Here is a 16,276-nt window from a genome sequence, read left to right on the forward strand (position 1 = left end):
GCCTTCTGCCCATAATTGTTCTTCTCTGTAGAATATTTGTTTGCAGTTTAAATACGTTCATGTTTCCCTGTGTTGAATTTTCTTTACCAAATAACAGCATAAAATGGTGCTCTCACTGAAGAAGTCAGCTGTCTGACTGAGCTCATTAAAGCTGGGGATTTCATTGTTCTTTTTGTAGGTCAAACTGACTTCTTTGCGGGTGGCCTGTGCAACGTGCATTGTCCAGGTCTCTTCAGTGCCTTTACTCAGCCATAACTCATTTATTTAAAAGGTCGTACTAAATATGCTTTCCTTCTGGAAGTAGCAGTGGAATAGATTTCTATTTCTAAAACAGAGCAAGCTGATGTTCTTATTCTCACCAGTTTATTTTCCTTTCAGGGAAGCTTATTGTATAAACTATATAGGAAGACAATGAAATCTCTAGCTTTGGAGAATGACACTAAGGGTTTTATTAAAGCTGAATTTAGGAACAGATTGCAAAGAGTGAGGGTTTGGGTTGTTTTATTTATTAAGGAATGCTGAAAGCACCTTAGCATTTGTTTCTTGTTTCTTTTGGTTAATACACTTTATAGTCTGGGTGTGTGAACTTGTAGAAAATATTTGTTTGTGTTATAAAGTTTTTAACTATATGTATTTTACTGGTATGTATGACCAATCAAATCTGAAACTGTGACTAATTTTTTGTGGGCAGTAGAATGCATACTACCTTTCATACTGAAACATAGAGGTAAGCTTGGAATCCAGACAGTTGTACCAGTGGTTGAGGAAGGAAACAAAACTTTGCACCACTCACTGTCCCATGCATTGCATAGTTCTGTTGACAAAGTTCAGTCTGAAACCTGTGCCTTTGTCCAGTATTTTATGTCACATCAGGCACAGTTTCTGCTGAAAGAAGATACTGTATTTGATGGATTGCTGTGATATGATATGTCAAATGTAGTGTTCCAATTGGCTTGTCTTTGACTAGAGGTCTTTGGGGTTTTTTTTTCTTATGCAATTCTTTTATCTTGTACTGCCAGCAATGCCCTTTGGTTAAGAGAATCTCACTGCTCAGGTATAAAATCAATGAAATACTGTTCTCTCCATTAACTTGGAATTCAGTGATGCAGTGTTTAGCATACAATCATTTAAAAATTAGAAGGGACCAATAAGGATAGAGTCCAATTCCCCAAAGCTCAACCATATGACTTAGTGTCATCTAGGTGCTCTATGAACTCTGACAGGCTTGACCCTGACCACTTGTCTGACACCCTGACCACTTCCCTGGGAAGCCTGTTCCAGTGACCAACCACCCTCTCAGTGAAGAATATTTTCCTAATGTCCCGTCTGAAATTCCCCTGACATGGCTTCATTCCATTTCCTTATATCCAGAGGAATATCAGCAGCAGAGCAGATCAGCACCTTCCTTTGAGGCACTGCCCCCCTTGAGGAAGTTCTCAGCTGTGATTAGGGCACCCCTCAGCCTTCACTTCTTAAGGCTGAAGAAACAAAGTGACCTCAGCCACTTGTATGGCTTTCCCTTGAGACCTTTGACCATCTTGGTCATCCTTCTCTGGACACACTCTGATAATATGTCCTTCTTGCACTGAGCTGCCCCAAAGTTCACACAGGACTTCAGGTGTGGAGCAGATTCCTTTTGGGAAGTACAGCACCAAGTTTGTGCAGAACAGTTTGCTGAGCCTCAGGACATGTGATTACAGCGAGTGCAGTAGGAGGATGAGAGTGGCAAGTGGTAGCAGGTCATGCTGCTTGCATGGCTGATACGTCTGGGTTTTGTTTGTATAAAGTAATTGTAATCTATTCTGCTCACATTTAGGTATGTATAGCACTGATGCCCTGTAATCAGGGCTCTACTTGCCTGAAATAAAGTCTTACTATGAGACCCAACCCTATATTTAACCAGAAACTGAAAAAGCAAAAAAGAGAAACAATGTCAAAATTACAGAAAACTGTTGCCAATAACATTTGCTTAGTCTTCCTTGTTTCCTTGCTTTAGAGAAATTGGCATCTTAAGGAAGTCTGTGGATTGTGATCCTACATGCCTTCTTCTCTGAGTGAGGTTAGGGAAAAATTGAAGTTACTGGCTTGCAGCTCTGTGTGGCACAGGGCATTTGTTTGTATGATGTGAAAGTTCTTAAAAGTATTGCATGAAATGGCCTGAAAAGCTGTCATTAAAAGCGGTGGCGTAAGGATTTTTTTTGGCCTTATGTGTTTGAATGTTAGGTTTTTTAAGATCAAGGAAATGTCCTCGAAGTGACTTTTTGCTCTTCCTTAAACTTATAAAGTTGAGTTTGAGTTGCAGTGGTTCAGGAGTAAAAGGATTGTCGAAGTTTTACTTGTTTTTCCTTTTTTATTTTAATAACCCCATATGTGTGAGCTTTATTAAAATGTCTAGATACCCTTATATTAGCTTGGCCACAGATACTTCAGTCTCTGTTTATTGTAAATTGTTTGTTCTGGGCTAGCATGCTCCAGCACATGAATAGAGTGGTGTCTGCAGCACAGGATAATAAAAGAACAACTATTTGCTGTGTCATTACTGTGCTTCACTTGGCCTTGAGGCTACTTCTGAGGAAGCAAACAGTTAAAATTTAACTCTACATCCTGTTGTTCAACTGTCTGTTTTTTAAAAAATTTTATATGATTTAAACAAGACAAATAGTGGAGTCAGCTAATAATTAACAGTTCCTTCAACCTCCAAGCTTCTGGGTTAGCTGGCATAGTCCCTGGCACTCAGTTGTAATGGCGAAGGGGTTTGTTTGACAGTTCATTTGAATTTGCTTCCCTAAGGAAACACATTGTGCTTCTGGAAAGACAGTGTTTTCCCTCTTCTCCAAATTAATACAAAGCTGGGCTTTGTCTCACTGGATTATGTTGTCTAGGAGTGAAAATCCCTGCCCTTTTCCCTAAATTTTAAATTATGCTATGTATTTGTTTCAGCATAGGTCAAAGATGCCTGAAGCTGGTCTGACTGCTTGCAAGTGCCTGTTAGCCTGTGCTAAGCCATGCTGGTTAGCCATGCTTTGCTCCTCTCCATCTTTGATATCTGAAAGTAGGTTTTGTGCATGAAATCACAAACCAACTACTGTTCAGCTGGCTTCTTACCATATCAGAACACTCACAGTTGCAGATGTCAAGTGTGACCAGAGCTTTGAGAATGGTCTGTTTTGGCTGTTACCTGGTTTATGTGGCTTGTCTGTCTTGGAAATTTAACTGTTGACTGGCTGGAAAGCTTTGCTGTCCCGCTAAAAATTGCCTGTGTGTTGAGTTTTTCCTCTATTGAAACTGAAAAATATCGCCTATGACTAAACAATAAACTTCCACATGAACATCAAGAAATAGATATAAATGAAAATAGAAGAATGACCAGTTGTTGTGTGCTTTGTTTTGCATAATGTTCACATATGACTTAATAATATGCAGATCTAAAAAAAGCCCAATAATTTCTTGAAGAGGTAAGATGCTGTCTGGTAGCTCTGACAGGCAGCCTATTGCTGTGGGCAAAGCCTTTGCTTTGCCTAGGGGTAAAATCCTGCCTTGCTTTTCCAGTGCACCAGATGTGGTAGGAATTCAAGTTTTGTTTGCTTTGAACAACAAATTAGTCTCTTGCACAGGCATATCTGAGTGCCTTTCAGGATTTACATATGTGCCCTGTTGCTGGCCCTGCACTGTGGTACAGATACTCTTTCTCACTGAAATTCATGCCAAGACTTTACAAATCTTTGCTCCATACCTAATTTTGGATAAGCTGTCTGATAAAATTAATATGCTGTATTTTCCTGTTCTAAGAGGTATTTTCATTAACAGCAATTTGTTGCAACATTACTTAAGTTAGTTTCCAAAGCATGTATGGTACAGCATCTGTTCCTGGAATTTCTTATCCTCTGTTCCAGTAACTTACAGAATTTTCATTGTCCATTGCAGGGAGGAAAGGTCAGTTTCATGGACTAGCTGCTAGAAAAATATGCTTTTTTTTGTACTCTGAAGGGCTTTATTTTGTTTTACCTTTCTTCTTTTGCCGCCAGTGTTAAGAGAACTCTTAGATTAAAGATGCATTTTTGTCCATCCACTGAACAAAAAATGAGTTTCTTAGTAACAACAGATTTCGTTTGTGAGGATGAAGTAGAGACATGGATTTATTTCTAGGGACCTAGCTGTATTTTAGAGAACCCTACTTTGAAACATTGTTGTATGTTTTTTTAATTGATGGTCTCAGCCTCCTAAATCGCCATGTTATTCAGGGGACTCTAAATTTTGGTTCTTTTTCTCTCCAATGCAGTGCTCATGTATTAGAAAATATGGAGAGTTGCTTATTATTTAAGAGTTTTGTAAGATGGTTTGAGGCCTGCTGTTATCATTGAACAGAAAGGTTCAGGTTGTGCAGAAAAATTGGAAGAGAGATGAACATGTAGCACAGCCCTCGTAATTCTTTCAGCAAGATCAAGAAAACAATGAAAAGGCAGAACTAATATGTATGTTTCAGTCTCTGAGAGGAAAATAACAAATAATAACTGCATTTGAAAAAAATTAGACTAATCTCATTCTTTAGTCTTCATTCTGTCGTCTGTGAAATCGGCTGCCAGAGAAAACGTGGGTGCAGGGGGTGATACCTAATGCTGATGTAGGTAAATACTTGATGTATTGGATTGTCTTATTTGGAAAGGCATTTTTAAAATTCCTGACTTGCGTGAGCATTTAGAACAATAAAGCTTGTTCCAAAGCTTTACTGTGATATTTAATTAATTTATTCCAAATAACATGATGCAGATATACACACTTAATGTCTTGCATTGCTCTGGAAAATTACAACTCTTATTTCTATTAAGATTCTGTGTGCTTTCAAAGTAAAAGAACCTTTTGCAGTGTTACAAGTAGTCTGTTACTTAGCTTGAAGCTGTGAAAACAAGATTGCTTGGTATCACTGTTTTTAGGTGCTTCTCTACCTGTATTCCTGCTTGTAATCTGCAGAGCCGCCTATCAGAACTATTAAGGAAAGGTTTTACATGTTTATGTCATTTTGTAGTCAGGAGAATTTAAGATTATTTGAGCATGTGTAGCAGTTAATGAAAAAAACAGTTCAGCTGAAGACATTTCACAGTGACCGCTGAATGCTGCTTTCCAAGAAATGTTAATTTCCTGAATACTAATCTTGCTTTTTTTATCTTGCCTCATATAGGAGGAGAAATATCAGCTAATTTTGTGCTTCATCTTTGACTTTGCTTCACTAAACAAAACCTTGCACATCACAATATTCCTTTTAGATTAAACCATTTCTAGATATGTACCTAAATGAGGTAGGATTTAGGATGACAAGGATTTTTCTTTCTTTCTGAATCTTCACTATTTTTTTCTGTGATAGCCTTTCTGGGAGGAATTGATGCTTATAGACTAAGATTTATTATCCTCAGTGGATAAAGTTGCGGCATGAGAGGTTTTGCTCAAAGGGGCATTTCGTTGTCAGATACCATCTCCTTCAATGATCCTGAGGTTCTAGTAGGTACTTAAACCAGTACATTCAATCCCTGAATCTTGAAATAGGCTTCCTGGAAATGGGACTTCTGTGGCATCCAATGCTTGATTTGCACTTGTTCTTCAGCTAGGGTTTAAGCTGTGATTATATTCCATGTAGAAGAATGTGTCTGTTGTGTGAAGCTTAGTTTGATTTTTCACAGACTGCTGGACTGATCTTTGTCTCTTTTTTTTTTTCCCTGAATAAAATGCAGTGTGTTTTATATTCCTTTACTTGCATATTTAAAGCTTTGTTTTATTCTTTCAATAAAGCTGCTATGAACAGTATGACTGAAACTAGCCCCAATGCTGAAATTGGTCCCTACCTGTGCAGACTCTCACTCTGGTATGCACTGATGGCTTTGCTGAAAGAAATTACTGCACAGACTTCCCAGGCTTAGTCCCCTCCGGGGCTCTGAGCAAATTGCTTAGCTTGTCTGTCCTGGTTTCCCAGCTGTGGAGTTAGAGTAATTTATTACCACTGTCAGTCATAAGAACACTGAGGGTTAATCTGTGAGGACTGTATCTGCATAGTGTCTTTAGGGTGTCAAAGCAGTAACATATAATTGTAATTTTATTATTAATACTGGTTATTTCATTAAGGTGTAATTTTCTTACAACGTTTGTCTAGATTAAACTCATTTCATCAATAAACCGGCATCCTTCCAGCAGCATTAACATTCAGACTCTTTGTCTAACAGTGAAACCTAAACATGTAGCTAGCTCTATAAAGAAAACAGCAAATGCCTAAAGAAACCCATACTTTCTTGTTTTTAATCTAGACTGTGGACATCCATAAAGAAAAGGTCGCTCGCAGAGAGATAGGCATTTTGACGACCAATAAGAACACATCAAGAACTCACAAAATTATAGCACCAGCGAACATGGAACGTCCTGTAAGGTATATTCGAAAACCTATAGACTACACGGTGCTGGATGATGTTGGCCATGGCGTGAAGGTAAGAACTCCTGGACACCTGAGGATTCCAAGTAACACAGACCAGGAGCCAGGGTCGGGGCAGAATGTTACTGATACTAAAATGTTCAGCTCCTTTATGATAGGAAGGATTATGGGTGTGATATGCTCCCACATAAAGGCATTTCAATAACATAATGGATTGTTTTACAGTGAGGGTTTTTTTGAGCAATGCTTTCCTAACCCTTGAGACTGTGACAGTCACAGTGTCAGGAAATAATGGCTCATGATCTTAGGCTAATGACTGGTCAAAAAAAACATGACTGGCTTTTAAAATTATCACTACTTCCTCCTCTACCTCAAGTTATCACTGCCACTCAGTTTTTCTAAATAACTAAAGAAATAAAGGAAGTCATCTCTTATGGGGAAGTTGGCTGGTGGGGTTGGGGTTTTTTGGTAGGTTAACAGAAGAAAAAGGGGCTGCTATTTTGCTTTTAAATCTCAGTGGCATTTGATGTCTTACTCCCATTGGACAGCCTAATTTTCCTTTTCTCTAAATAAAAATCTTATAAGATAATGTCTACTTCTCTTGAAATGGTTGTAATTGGAGTGAATTAATATAACTCCATTTGCTCCCTGGTTATCTTTTTATAAAAAATGCTTTTGTATTCCTCTAGACCAGGTGTTCAAGGTATGTTCAGTTTGCAACAATCTTCTCTTGGATGGCATTTATTCAAAACCCGTGTATCCTCTAAAGCATAGCACATGCTCTTGATGTGCCCTGGTCAGTGAGTTGTGCAGCTGTATCAGCCCATCATGTGCCCTTTGAATGAGCTTGAGGAACAGATCTTTGGAATGACTTGGCACAACAGACACCAGGGTACCTCCTGCTTCGTAGTAACCCTCCAAATGTCCACAGGAGTGTAATTCCAACACAAGTTGTAAAGCAGTCCTATACCCTGACAGCTGTAGACTATGAATTAATGTAGTGACTTTAGACTGCCTGATTTTTTTTTTCATTTATAGGTGAACCTGTAATAAACCTATAACTCAGGATTGTTTTTCAGTAATAAATTAAGCCAGTCTTGATGAGTAAGTCTTGTGTAGAAGCCTGACACAGACAGACATGTTCTGAATTGCTATAAAATAGAAATACTGGAGTCGGAGAAACTGATTTTTCAGTACAGCCTGCATTTGAGGAGAATATTCTATGCATAGAGCATACAGAAATTCAATGTCAGGTTATTGGTTTCTGCATTTAAGTGCTCCAGGGATCAAGTGCTGTAGAAGACTTTAAAAGTCAAATTATTACTGTTAGTCTCTGAAATCAATGCTTTGCTGCACTACTTGTGTTATGCAGACTCAAGACAGGTTGCTTGATCCATGGAGGCTATTAAGGGTTAGCTGTTGCATCTTCCAATATCAGTATTTGCTTTTGGGGGTACTGCTGTTTTTATTCATGTGACCTTCTTTTTTTAGTGGGTGCTGTTTACTCATTTCTAGGTAGTTCTTATGGAATAGTTTTGGTAAAGGGTTCTTTTGAAGGTTAGTGGTTTATTCTATACTGAAAGCTTGGTCTTTTCAGAGGTAAAAAAGACTCTAGTAATAACCAAATTGCCAACTCAATTACAAGACAGCTGCAAATTATATCTTGATATTGTTTCTTTGAGTGACTTGCCTAAGTCTGTTTTACACCTGTCAAAGGCATGAAACAGTTGGTATTTTCTATGTAGACTTGTTACACAAATGAAATAAACTGCCAGCTAGACCTCAGGTATTTAGTTCAAGGTGGCTGCCATGTGTTAGAGACACTGTTGAAAAGAGTGTGCTGACTTAATGACACAATTAAATGTTTTAGCTGTCCTATTACACATATCAAGAGTGTAACACATATCAAGGTTCTGATGGAAGTAGCTTACTTAGTCACCTAGATGTAGGCAGTGATGTTACCAGAGGATCAAATCAAAACAACTTCAGAAGCTGGATCAAGTCCTGTTGGAAGTCAGCATAAATGAAAGATGATGCTGAGAATCTGAGTTGTCTCTTGAATCTACAGTTAGGGGAGAACATGCAATAAACTGAATTACAAACTTTTCCAGAGTGGTCTTAAAAGATGCTTCGGACTCTGTTAAGTCTTATTTTCTTAAGCAAAGATTTCACCCTAAGTTGGACAGCAACATGTCCAACAAGGCCTTAGAAAGCATATTTTTCTAGAGAAAAAGAAGTTTGAAGTCTGCTTAGAACAGTTGACAGTTTGACTGACTTGCAGATCCTTGAATGTTTTCTGTTGTACCAACTGTCAATAAGATACAGCACAACACATATATTGGCATTTAGGTATTAAATAAAAATTATGCAACACTTTGAAATCTGTAGATGACAATTATTGCTGTTAGTGGGACTGTGTTCTGGTGTAGGATTTTATAAAGAAACATAAAGGAAAAATACAAGGAGGAGAAATCAAGGATATTGGATTCAACTGGATTATACACTGTTTCTGCTTTTATGTATTTAAATATTGATCCTAGGAAAAATGTTGTTTAAATATGCAGTGTATTTTATGGGGTGACCTGAATTGTTTCATGTAGAAAGTGTAGATAAAAGTAATGTCTCACAGAGTTAAATAATGAAATTAGGAAGGTGTGTAATCCTCAGGGTAAATGCTGTCTTCACCATACGTCTTCCATCTGAGCAAATGCAAAACCACCTCATGTGTATACTCACAGTTCATTTTCTTTGTTTGTCTCTGCTTGTCGTGGCTGTGTAGAAAGGATGCAAAAGCAGATGCATGTGCTTGGGGCCTGGAGAAGGGCTCTGCATGCTCCTTGTGTCTCACATGCATGCACCAATTTTTGTGGGGGCAGGTGAGGGTGGAGGTGGCAGTGATGGGTGAGCAGCTGCTCTCCGTAGCAGTTTCCTCACTCATGGGAGACACTTCCTTGGCAGGCAGTGCTGTTTCCTGCTCCAGCACGATCTTGGTCAAAAAGCTTTTGTGGAGCATCCTAGGATCACAGAGGTGCTTTCTCCTTCAGCCTGAAATCTCCATGGCAGCCCCAAAGTGTCCCAGTTGTTGCACTCCCTGCCCCTTCCCTTTGCAGGGACAGATACAGACAATGTCTCCAAAAGTTGCTTTTTAAAAAAATATATGTCCCTATGAAGCTGAGGCTGGCATCAGTTCAAATCAGGAGGGCTTTTTAAGTTGGTTTGCTAGCAAGAAGGCTTTCCTTTGCAATACAGATATATGTTGATGGCTCCAAGAAACACAGGGAGGCATTTTTGCTGGTCTGTTAAATGGTTGCTCAGCTGTCACCCTCTGGGCATAGGGGAATGTAGCTAAAGTAATTCTTTGTAAACAAGAGTAAGTGTTGTTATCTACCTTCCTGTGTAGAGCTTGGTTTAAAATTATTAGGCAGAGGCTACTTTAGCATTTCCTTCCTCCTCTTCTCCTTTTTTTTTTTTCTTTTTTTTTTTTTTTTTGTGAAAGGAAAAAAAATACTGTGCCAGCAAATAAATAGGTCAAACACAATTACTCATACAGAAAATCCTTAGTTTAAGAGTGGGGAGGAGGAAGCTTTGGAAGCTGCCTTAAAAACCTTAAATTTCCACTTAAAAACCAAATTCCAATTGGCCTTTGAATTTATAATAATCTTCTTTTTGAATAGAAGGCAGGTGGAATTGCAGCAATTTGTAAAATGGCAGCTAAGTAGGAAATTGAAGTGATGATGCCTTATGGTTAAAGGCAGATAAAATGTTGAGTGCATGCCTAATTGAAATGCCCAACAGCTGTAATTGGATCAAGTTTATTTTATGGAACTAATAGTTCTTCAAAACCAAACTTCAATTTTATGTGAAGATTGATCCCTTTTTAGTTTTATTTTTAAGGAAAAAAACTGTAATTTTGTCACCATAAAGAAATTTGCATTTAGCACATGAAAGCTGTAAGAAGCTTTTGAGCCCAGAAAGTTAAACAGGAGTTAAGCATTCAGAAATCTTTCTCAAGCAAATGGAAGTTGGAAGGACTCCCTTAAAGTAGGGATTGGGCCAGAACTTGACAAACACTAAGCTTAGAGAAGGGAGTCTTGCTCTTACCCTTGTGCTTCTCAGCATGTCCTACTTTTCTGCAGTCCATATGCTTATATCTATGTCAGTGCAAAAGAAAAATGCAGATGAGATGCTGATGTGAGGGTGAAAGGCTACCTAATCAAGCTTACTTACCCTCTAGGATAAGACTTTTTCATGTGTAGCTGCTGGAATATTACATTTTAAATAATTCACCCTAATAAAGCCCAAGTGAGATAGAGATTCTGAGTTGGAGCTGCTGCTGCCTTTGTCCCCTTACCAGCCTCTGTCAGACATTCACGCTTCAAAGGATGTCATGTTGCCAATTTCATTAATGTCACATCGTCCCTCTGGGGTCACGGCCAAACTGTAAATATTGCTGTAGGGTAAAGAATGCTTCTCTGGGGGAAAAAGGAACTTCCTGTTGCCAACTCTAATGACTGTTGTGAGTGTTAACACTGTGTGCTTTCCATAGGGCACTTGCTACTGGAAAGTCAGAAGTGTGCCTAGTGTCATCTGACATAATGTAGTTTTTAAGCATTTCAGCTTGCAAAGAAAACTCAACACTTTGAGGTCTCTTTATTTTCTAATTTTTTTTACTGCTAGTCTTAGTTTGTTGTAATTAGATTCAATGTCACCAACTCAACTGGAAAATCTTGAACTATTTAAAAGCAGGAATCAAGGTATCTTTCTCTGAACAAGACTAGTGAGTGCTGAGAAAGCAATGCTAAGTTTGTCTATCATCCACAACAGATTTTTGTATGCTAATGCTTTTTAATTGGAGAGTTAAACCAACAAACAAACAAAAAAGGATAGAAGCAATACTGACAAAATACATCTGGTTGCTGTTAACAGAAGACTAATGACTGGGCTGCAAATATTAGCAGGAGAAGTTAAATCTCCTTGAAGAGAGACTTACCTACAGATGTTCAATTTTTAAAGAAATACTAATTTGAAACCTGCCTTCCCTGAAAATAGTCTGCTTTACTATAGTCTGTAAGGAAATATAGACATTCTGATAAGAAAATGGAGACACGGGCATAATTTCTTTAAAACTGCACTAAACTAGTGTGGCAGAAGTGTTTTACCCTGAGTGTCTGACATCCATATACAATCTGCCCGCTGACCATCTTTGATTACATATTCTACCAAACTCTGTATCTTGATTTCTGTTAGGAAACCATGTTCTAGGCTTGGTGCTTTACTCTATCATTTCCAGGCAATCCCTACCTTCACATACAAGCACCTTTCCAGCTTCTGTTTTTCTTGCTCTGTGTCATCATGTCGTATTTCAGAACTGCCCCACCAGTGAGAGAAGAGGCAATCTTGTGCAAAAATTGCCTAGCTGCACACACATAATAGTATTTCAAAAGGTATTTTGGCCAGTTATCTTTCTGTAGGGGCATTCTCCCATGACTCATAAATGAAGTTCCTTTTTAAGTAAAAGGGAAGTTGACTAAACAGTCAAGAGTGACCATGTGGGGTTTTTTTCTGTTGACAACTGTGATTATTGGTCAAAGATAACCTGTCTTAGGCTGAAAATTGCTTTTACAGACCCCATGTATAAAATTTCAAGTTTGCCAGATACTTACTATTAATGGAGATCTGACACTTTAAACCCTTGTTTCCATTGAAGAGCATTTATATTGGGTGGTCTTTAATGACCTCTTTCAGTCATCCTAAATATGGCAGGATATAGAGTGAAATTGGCTCTTTAAATTCAGGAGTCAGAGAAATAATAAGTGAATACAGCAGGGGAAGTACAACCTGCATAGAGGTTTGAAGTTTCTGCACTCTGAAATTGGAGAATTCATAGCTGGAATGTGCAGGAGAAACTTGCTGAATCCTTATCAGCATGATAAGGATTTTGCTTCTGTGTGCAGGTGGTCTTTTGTGTCCTTACAGATAAATTTGCTCACATAAGTGAGTTATTTGCAATCATCCCTACCCCTAGTTTTCCAAGCACAGTTTATAGCTCAAATGATAGATTTATAGTTCCCTGAATCGTGACTAATGTTCCCCCATGACTTGTTATTTGGCATGAAAACTGTTAAAAACAGTTAGATGGCTGCCTCCTGAGGCCAGCCAGTGGAGTCCCTTGATGTCTTGACATCCTCTGACTACTAGTGGGTACTTCTGATTTCCTCACACCCTTCCTTTTCATGCCATTCTTGGTCTTGTCTCTTTGACCTCAGGTACAGCAGCCTGCAGTACTGCCTTTGGCAGCAGGTGTTTTTTGTACTCTTCAGACTACCAGAACTGAGTATGCTGAGAATTGCCAAAAGAGAGAGAATTGCCAAAAGAGTTGCCTTAAGCAAATAAGTCTCTTGGTACTAGCAGTCATTACTTGCCCTTGCAAACCCACAGCTGAAGTTCTGAAGTCCAGGTGCTTTGAATTCCTGGCATGTGTTACAGGAGCAGCCTCAATTTTGGCTTTGATAAATGTCTTGCATGGCTGTTGAAAACACCTGTTCTGCCTGTTGCCTTAATTGCTTTGCTCCTTTCCAGCCCTTTGTTGGCTCTCAGTCCCAGGCCAGCCTGCTCTCCCATGCTGTCCAAACCCTATGGATGTGTCACTGCCCTAGCTGTAACATTTTGGAAATGAGCAGCATTGACTCTTGTTTCTCAAACCTGAGATTGTAGTTTTTCTCCTACTTTTGTGACAGCCCTTAAAGCTTTATCCAGGACAGCCACATGCTTGTTGGGTTTTCCCTGGAAAGGCAAGATTGTTCTGCTTGCTTCCTTAAAATATGATCTGCTATGTCATTGCAAGAAACCCCAACCAATACGGCTGCCTATCCTGTTTCCTTTCTGGGAACTTCTGGTCTGTCTAGTTCTCACCCTCAGCATCACAAGCATCCCCAGCAAGCCTACAGACTGTTTTTGTTCTGGTGTGTGTCATCCAGGATGCTGGTATTGGGTTGAGAACTGTCTCCTCTGTGTGCAGTAATACAAGTAGCAGGAGGAGAAGGGAATCATGCTCCTCACAGCTTCTGCTGGAGTTCTCAGCGATGCTCTTCATTTGACTAAGCTTTTCTCATTTTACACCTCTTGTCTTATTTTATACCATCTCAGAACAATCTCTTCCCTCTTCAAGCTGTGAACTGTGTGCATGCTACCACTTCTCCTCATGCCCTGCATGTCCCTCCTTCCTGGTACTGATCAGGCACTTGGTGATGGTCATGTTCTCCCAACAGGCTGGCTGGCCTAGAGGCATTTGTAGAGAGATACACATTAAGCATGTTGCAGATACATTAAGCACATACCTGCCACTGCTTTAGGTTTTCTGCTGCCTTTTTTCACCTTCTTCTTCAAATCAAACTTAGTCTAGACTCTGCTGCATAAACTGTTCTCGATTCCAGGCAGGTTATTTAATTGCTTGGAAAGCATCACATTTGGTTTTCAGACCAAGAAATGCAGCAATGTTGACCTAATAAGCTCAGCCAATAAGTAAAAAAAAGAAAAAAGTCTCCTCCTAATTAATTAGCTTGTTAACCATGATTAAATAGCCATATGGTTCATATTGTTTTGGTTCATTTGCTTTCCCCCCTTACTTAGGTCTTTTGGATCAGGAGCTGCTTTCCCATGTGAATCCCAGTTCCTTTTGTGTTCTGGCCTTCTGTTTTCCAGCCTGTATGACTCTTGTTTATATTGACAACAACAGAGAAGGCATCTACAGACCTTTTTACATATAGAAAGCAGTATGAGAACAGTTTTTAATTCTTCTGAACAGTCAAGTGTGTATCTGTTTGTATTTTGTTTAACTGGTAGCAAAAGAGATGAAGTTCATCTGATGTAGTCCTAGAGACAGGAATAAAGGTCAAGAGCTGTTGGACTTCAGATAAATGTTTAGTGTACTTAGCAGTAGAAAGGTTTGAAATAAGAGGAAGATTAGGTGAATCATTGCTACATGTTGATATTCATACTGTCACTGCAGTGTAGACAGAGTATAACAGGGATTAGGAGGGGAATGGAAGTACTCACCACAAATGCTGAGTGACACTGCATAAGGGAAGGAAAGGAAGGGAGCTTTTTGGTTTTGTATTTTTGAGGCAGGCAATTTTAGTAGTAGCTGTTGGATAAGGAATCATGCCACCCTTCCTTTTAAGCCTTCAAAAAAGTTTCTAGTTATGTCTGCTGGGGAAGGACAGAACCAAGAGTTTCATTTTTTTGGCCTCCTTTAACAAATTCCTTGTATTATGCCATTGCTATTGGCAACTGGTGAAGTAAGGGGAAGGGTCACCTATTCCTGTGAGATGAGAAAGCAAATTTCGTTACTAAAGGCCTGTTTTAAAAATACACTACTTGGGAGAGTACTCTGGCATCTTGGGAACTGAATCTGCATGTTTATCCATGAAATAAGTATATAGAGACAGAGGTGGTTTAAATGCCTGTGAATTCTGCTGATGAACTTCTGTCCAGGCTTGGGAGTAAATGGGTTGACCTTCCAATTTACATACCAGAGCTAAACTTTTAAATCTGAATTTTGGAACAGGATTTATGTTCCTATTCTTGTAATATGAATAACTTAAGGGCAGAGGCTTTCAACCTCATTTGATTGGTAAACCAAACTTTTTCAGCTGTAAACAAGCTGGTTTTCATTGGTTTTGCAGACCCTGTCAGAAGTCTCAAATGCTCGTTTGCTGTATTGCATGTTTTAATTACTTTTTTTTTACTGAGTTAATGGATGCCTTTAAACTAGTCTGTGTTTCCTGGAGGGGGAGGAGAAGATGCAGACTCACAGTTTCAAATGCTCTTCCTGAAAAGGCTTGTTCTGGAAGTAACAGTTTAATTCCAAACAACCTCAAAAAAAGCATTGGGATCGTTTTGGTTTGGGTATTTGTATTTGCCTTTTTTCTTTTTTAATTGGTGAAATTAACCCTTTCAAAAATATGAGTGCCTATCCCCCTGACCCCCTTGCTCCCCCCAAAAATGAGAGAAATTGGCTTGAGTTTATTTAAAATGTTACATTTTCCTCATGAGGCTGAGTTTTGATATTTTTTTCCTCTGCAATCATGAAGGCTGCTAAAATGATACAGTGGATTCATATAATGACTTGATTCTAAGAGCTGAAATTTCAGAATAACAATCATTATATCCCTGCCAAAACAGTTTTCAGCAGCCAGTGTTGTGCTGGCTTGAATCAGATTTCAGTCAATAAACCAGAGGTGAAAGGTGCTGCTGCTCATCCTGTTTAAAAATTCCCTTTTCTTTATTTACCATTCAATGCAGCAGCTAGGATTTCTTGAAAACATTCGGAGGTTAAGTGTAAAAGCAAAGGCCTGTCAATATTCTCTGCATATTGCTGAAACTGTGGTTTTGTGAACGAATTCCTAGGTGCATATTGCCATTGAAATAGCACTGATTTGGTTTTGGACTTGAATGATCAGCAGAGGGCTTTTCAGCCCGTTACTGCCCATGAGGAACCTGGCAGACATGTCTGGCAAAGCTTAGCTAAACTTAATTTTGACAAGAGTGCTTTTCCTGTGGTCACTTCCTCAGACACCGAATTTTCATTAACTGTCACAGCAGAATCTCTCTTAGTGTTCTGGGATGAGCTAATTATCAGTAGACACAAATGATTTTTTGAAAATGTAATTATCTTTAGTTTAACCTGTCATATCAGTTGTGATGGATCTGCCATTAATTTCTACCTTTTTCCCCCCTTTTTTTGCCAACGTTAAGTGGCTAAAAGCCAAGGTAAGAAGTGTTATTTCTCCTTTGACCCACAGTGCCTCATGTGACTGATAGTAGAGGCTGCAGAGCCATTAAAACTGAAAACTACTGCTCTCT

General features: G+C 38.9%; 1 protein-coding gene across 11 annotated transcripts in view; it reads left to right on the forward strand.

The window, feature by feature from the left end:
- The window catches only part of ABI1 (abl interactor 1), a 77,154-nt gene that overhangs the window by 42,531 nt on the left and 18,347 nt on the right, over window positions 1-16,276 (forward strand). For 7 of the 11 annotated variants that reach the window (XM_038128175.1, XM_038128166.1, XM_038128170.1 and 4 more), the window contains exons 3-4: window positions 6,291-6,467; window positions 16,169-16,183. In XM_038128175.1, the coding sequence (XP_037984103.1) occupies window positions 6,291-6,467; window positions 16,169-16,183 (192 nt within the window). The remainder of the gene's footprint in view (window positions 1-6,290; window positions 6,468-16,168; window positions 16,184-16,276) is intronic. The other 4 variants (XM_038128164.1, XM_038128167.1, XM_038128171.1 and 1 more) reach the window with 1 other exon arrangement.

The sequence above is a fragment of the Motacilla alba genome, chromosome 2 (genome assembly GCF_015832195.1).
Source record: "Motacilla alba alba isolate MOTALB_02 chromosome 2, Motacilla_alba_V1.0_pri, whole genome shotgun sequence".
NCBI classification, from domain to species: Eukaryota; Metazoa; Chordata; class Aves; order Passeriformes; family Motacillidae; genus Motacilla; species Motacilla alba.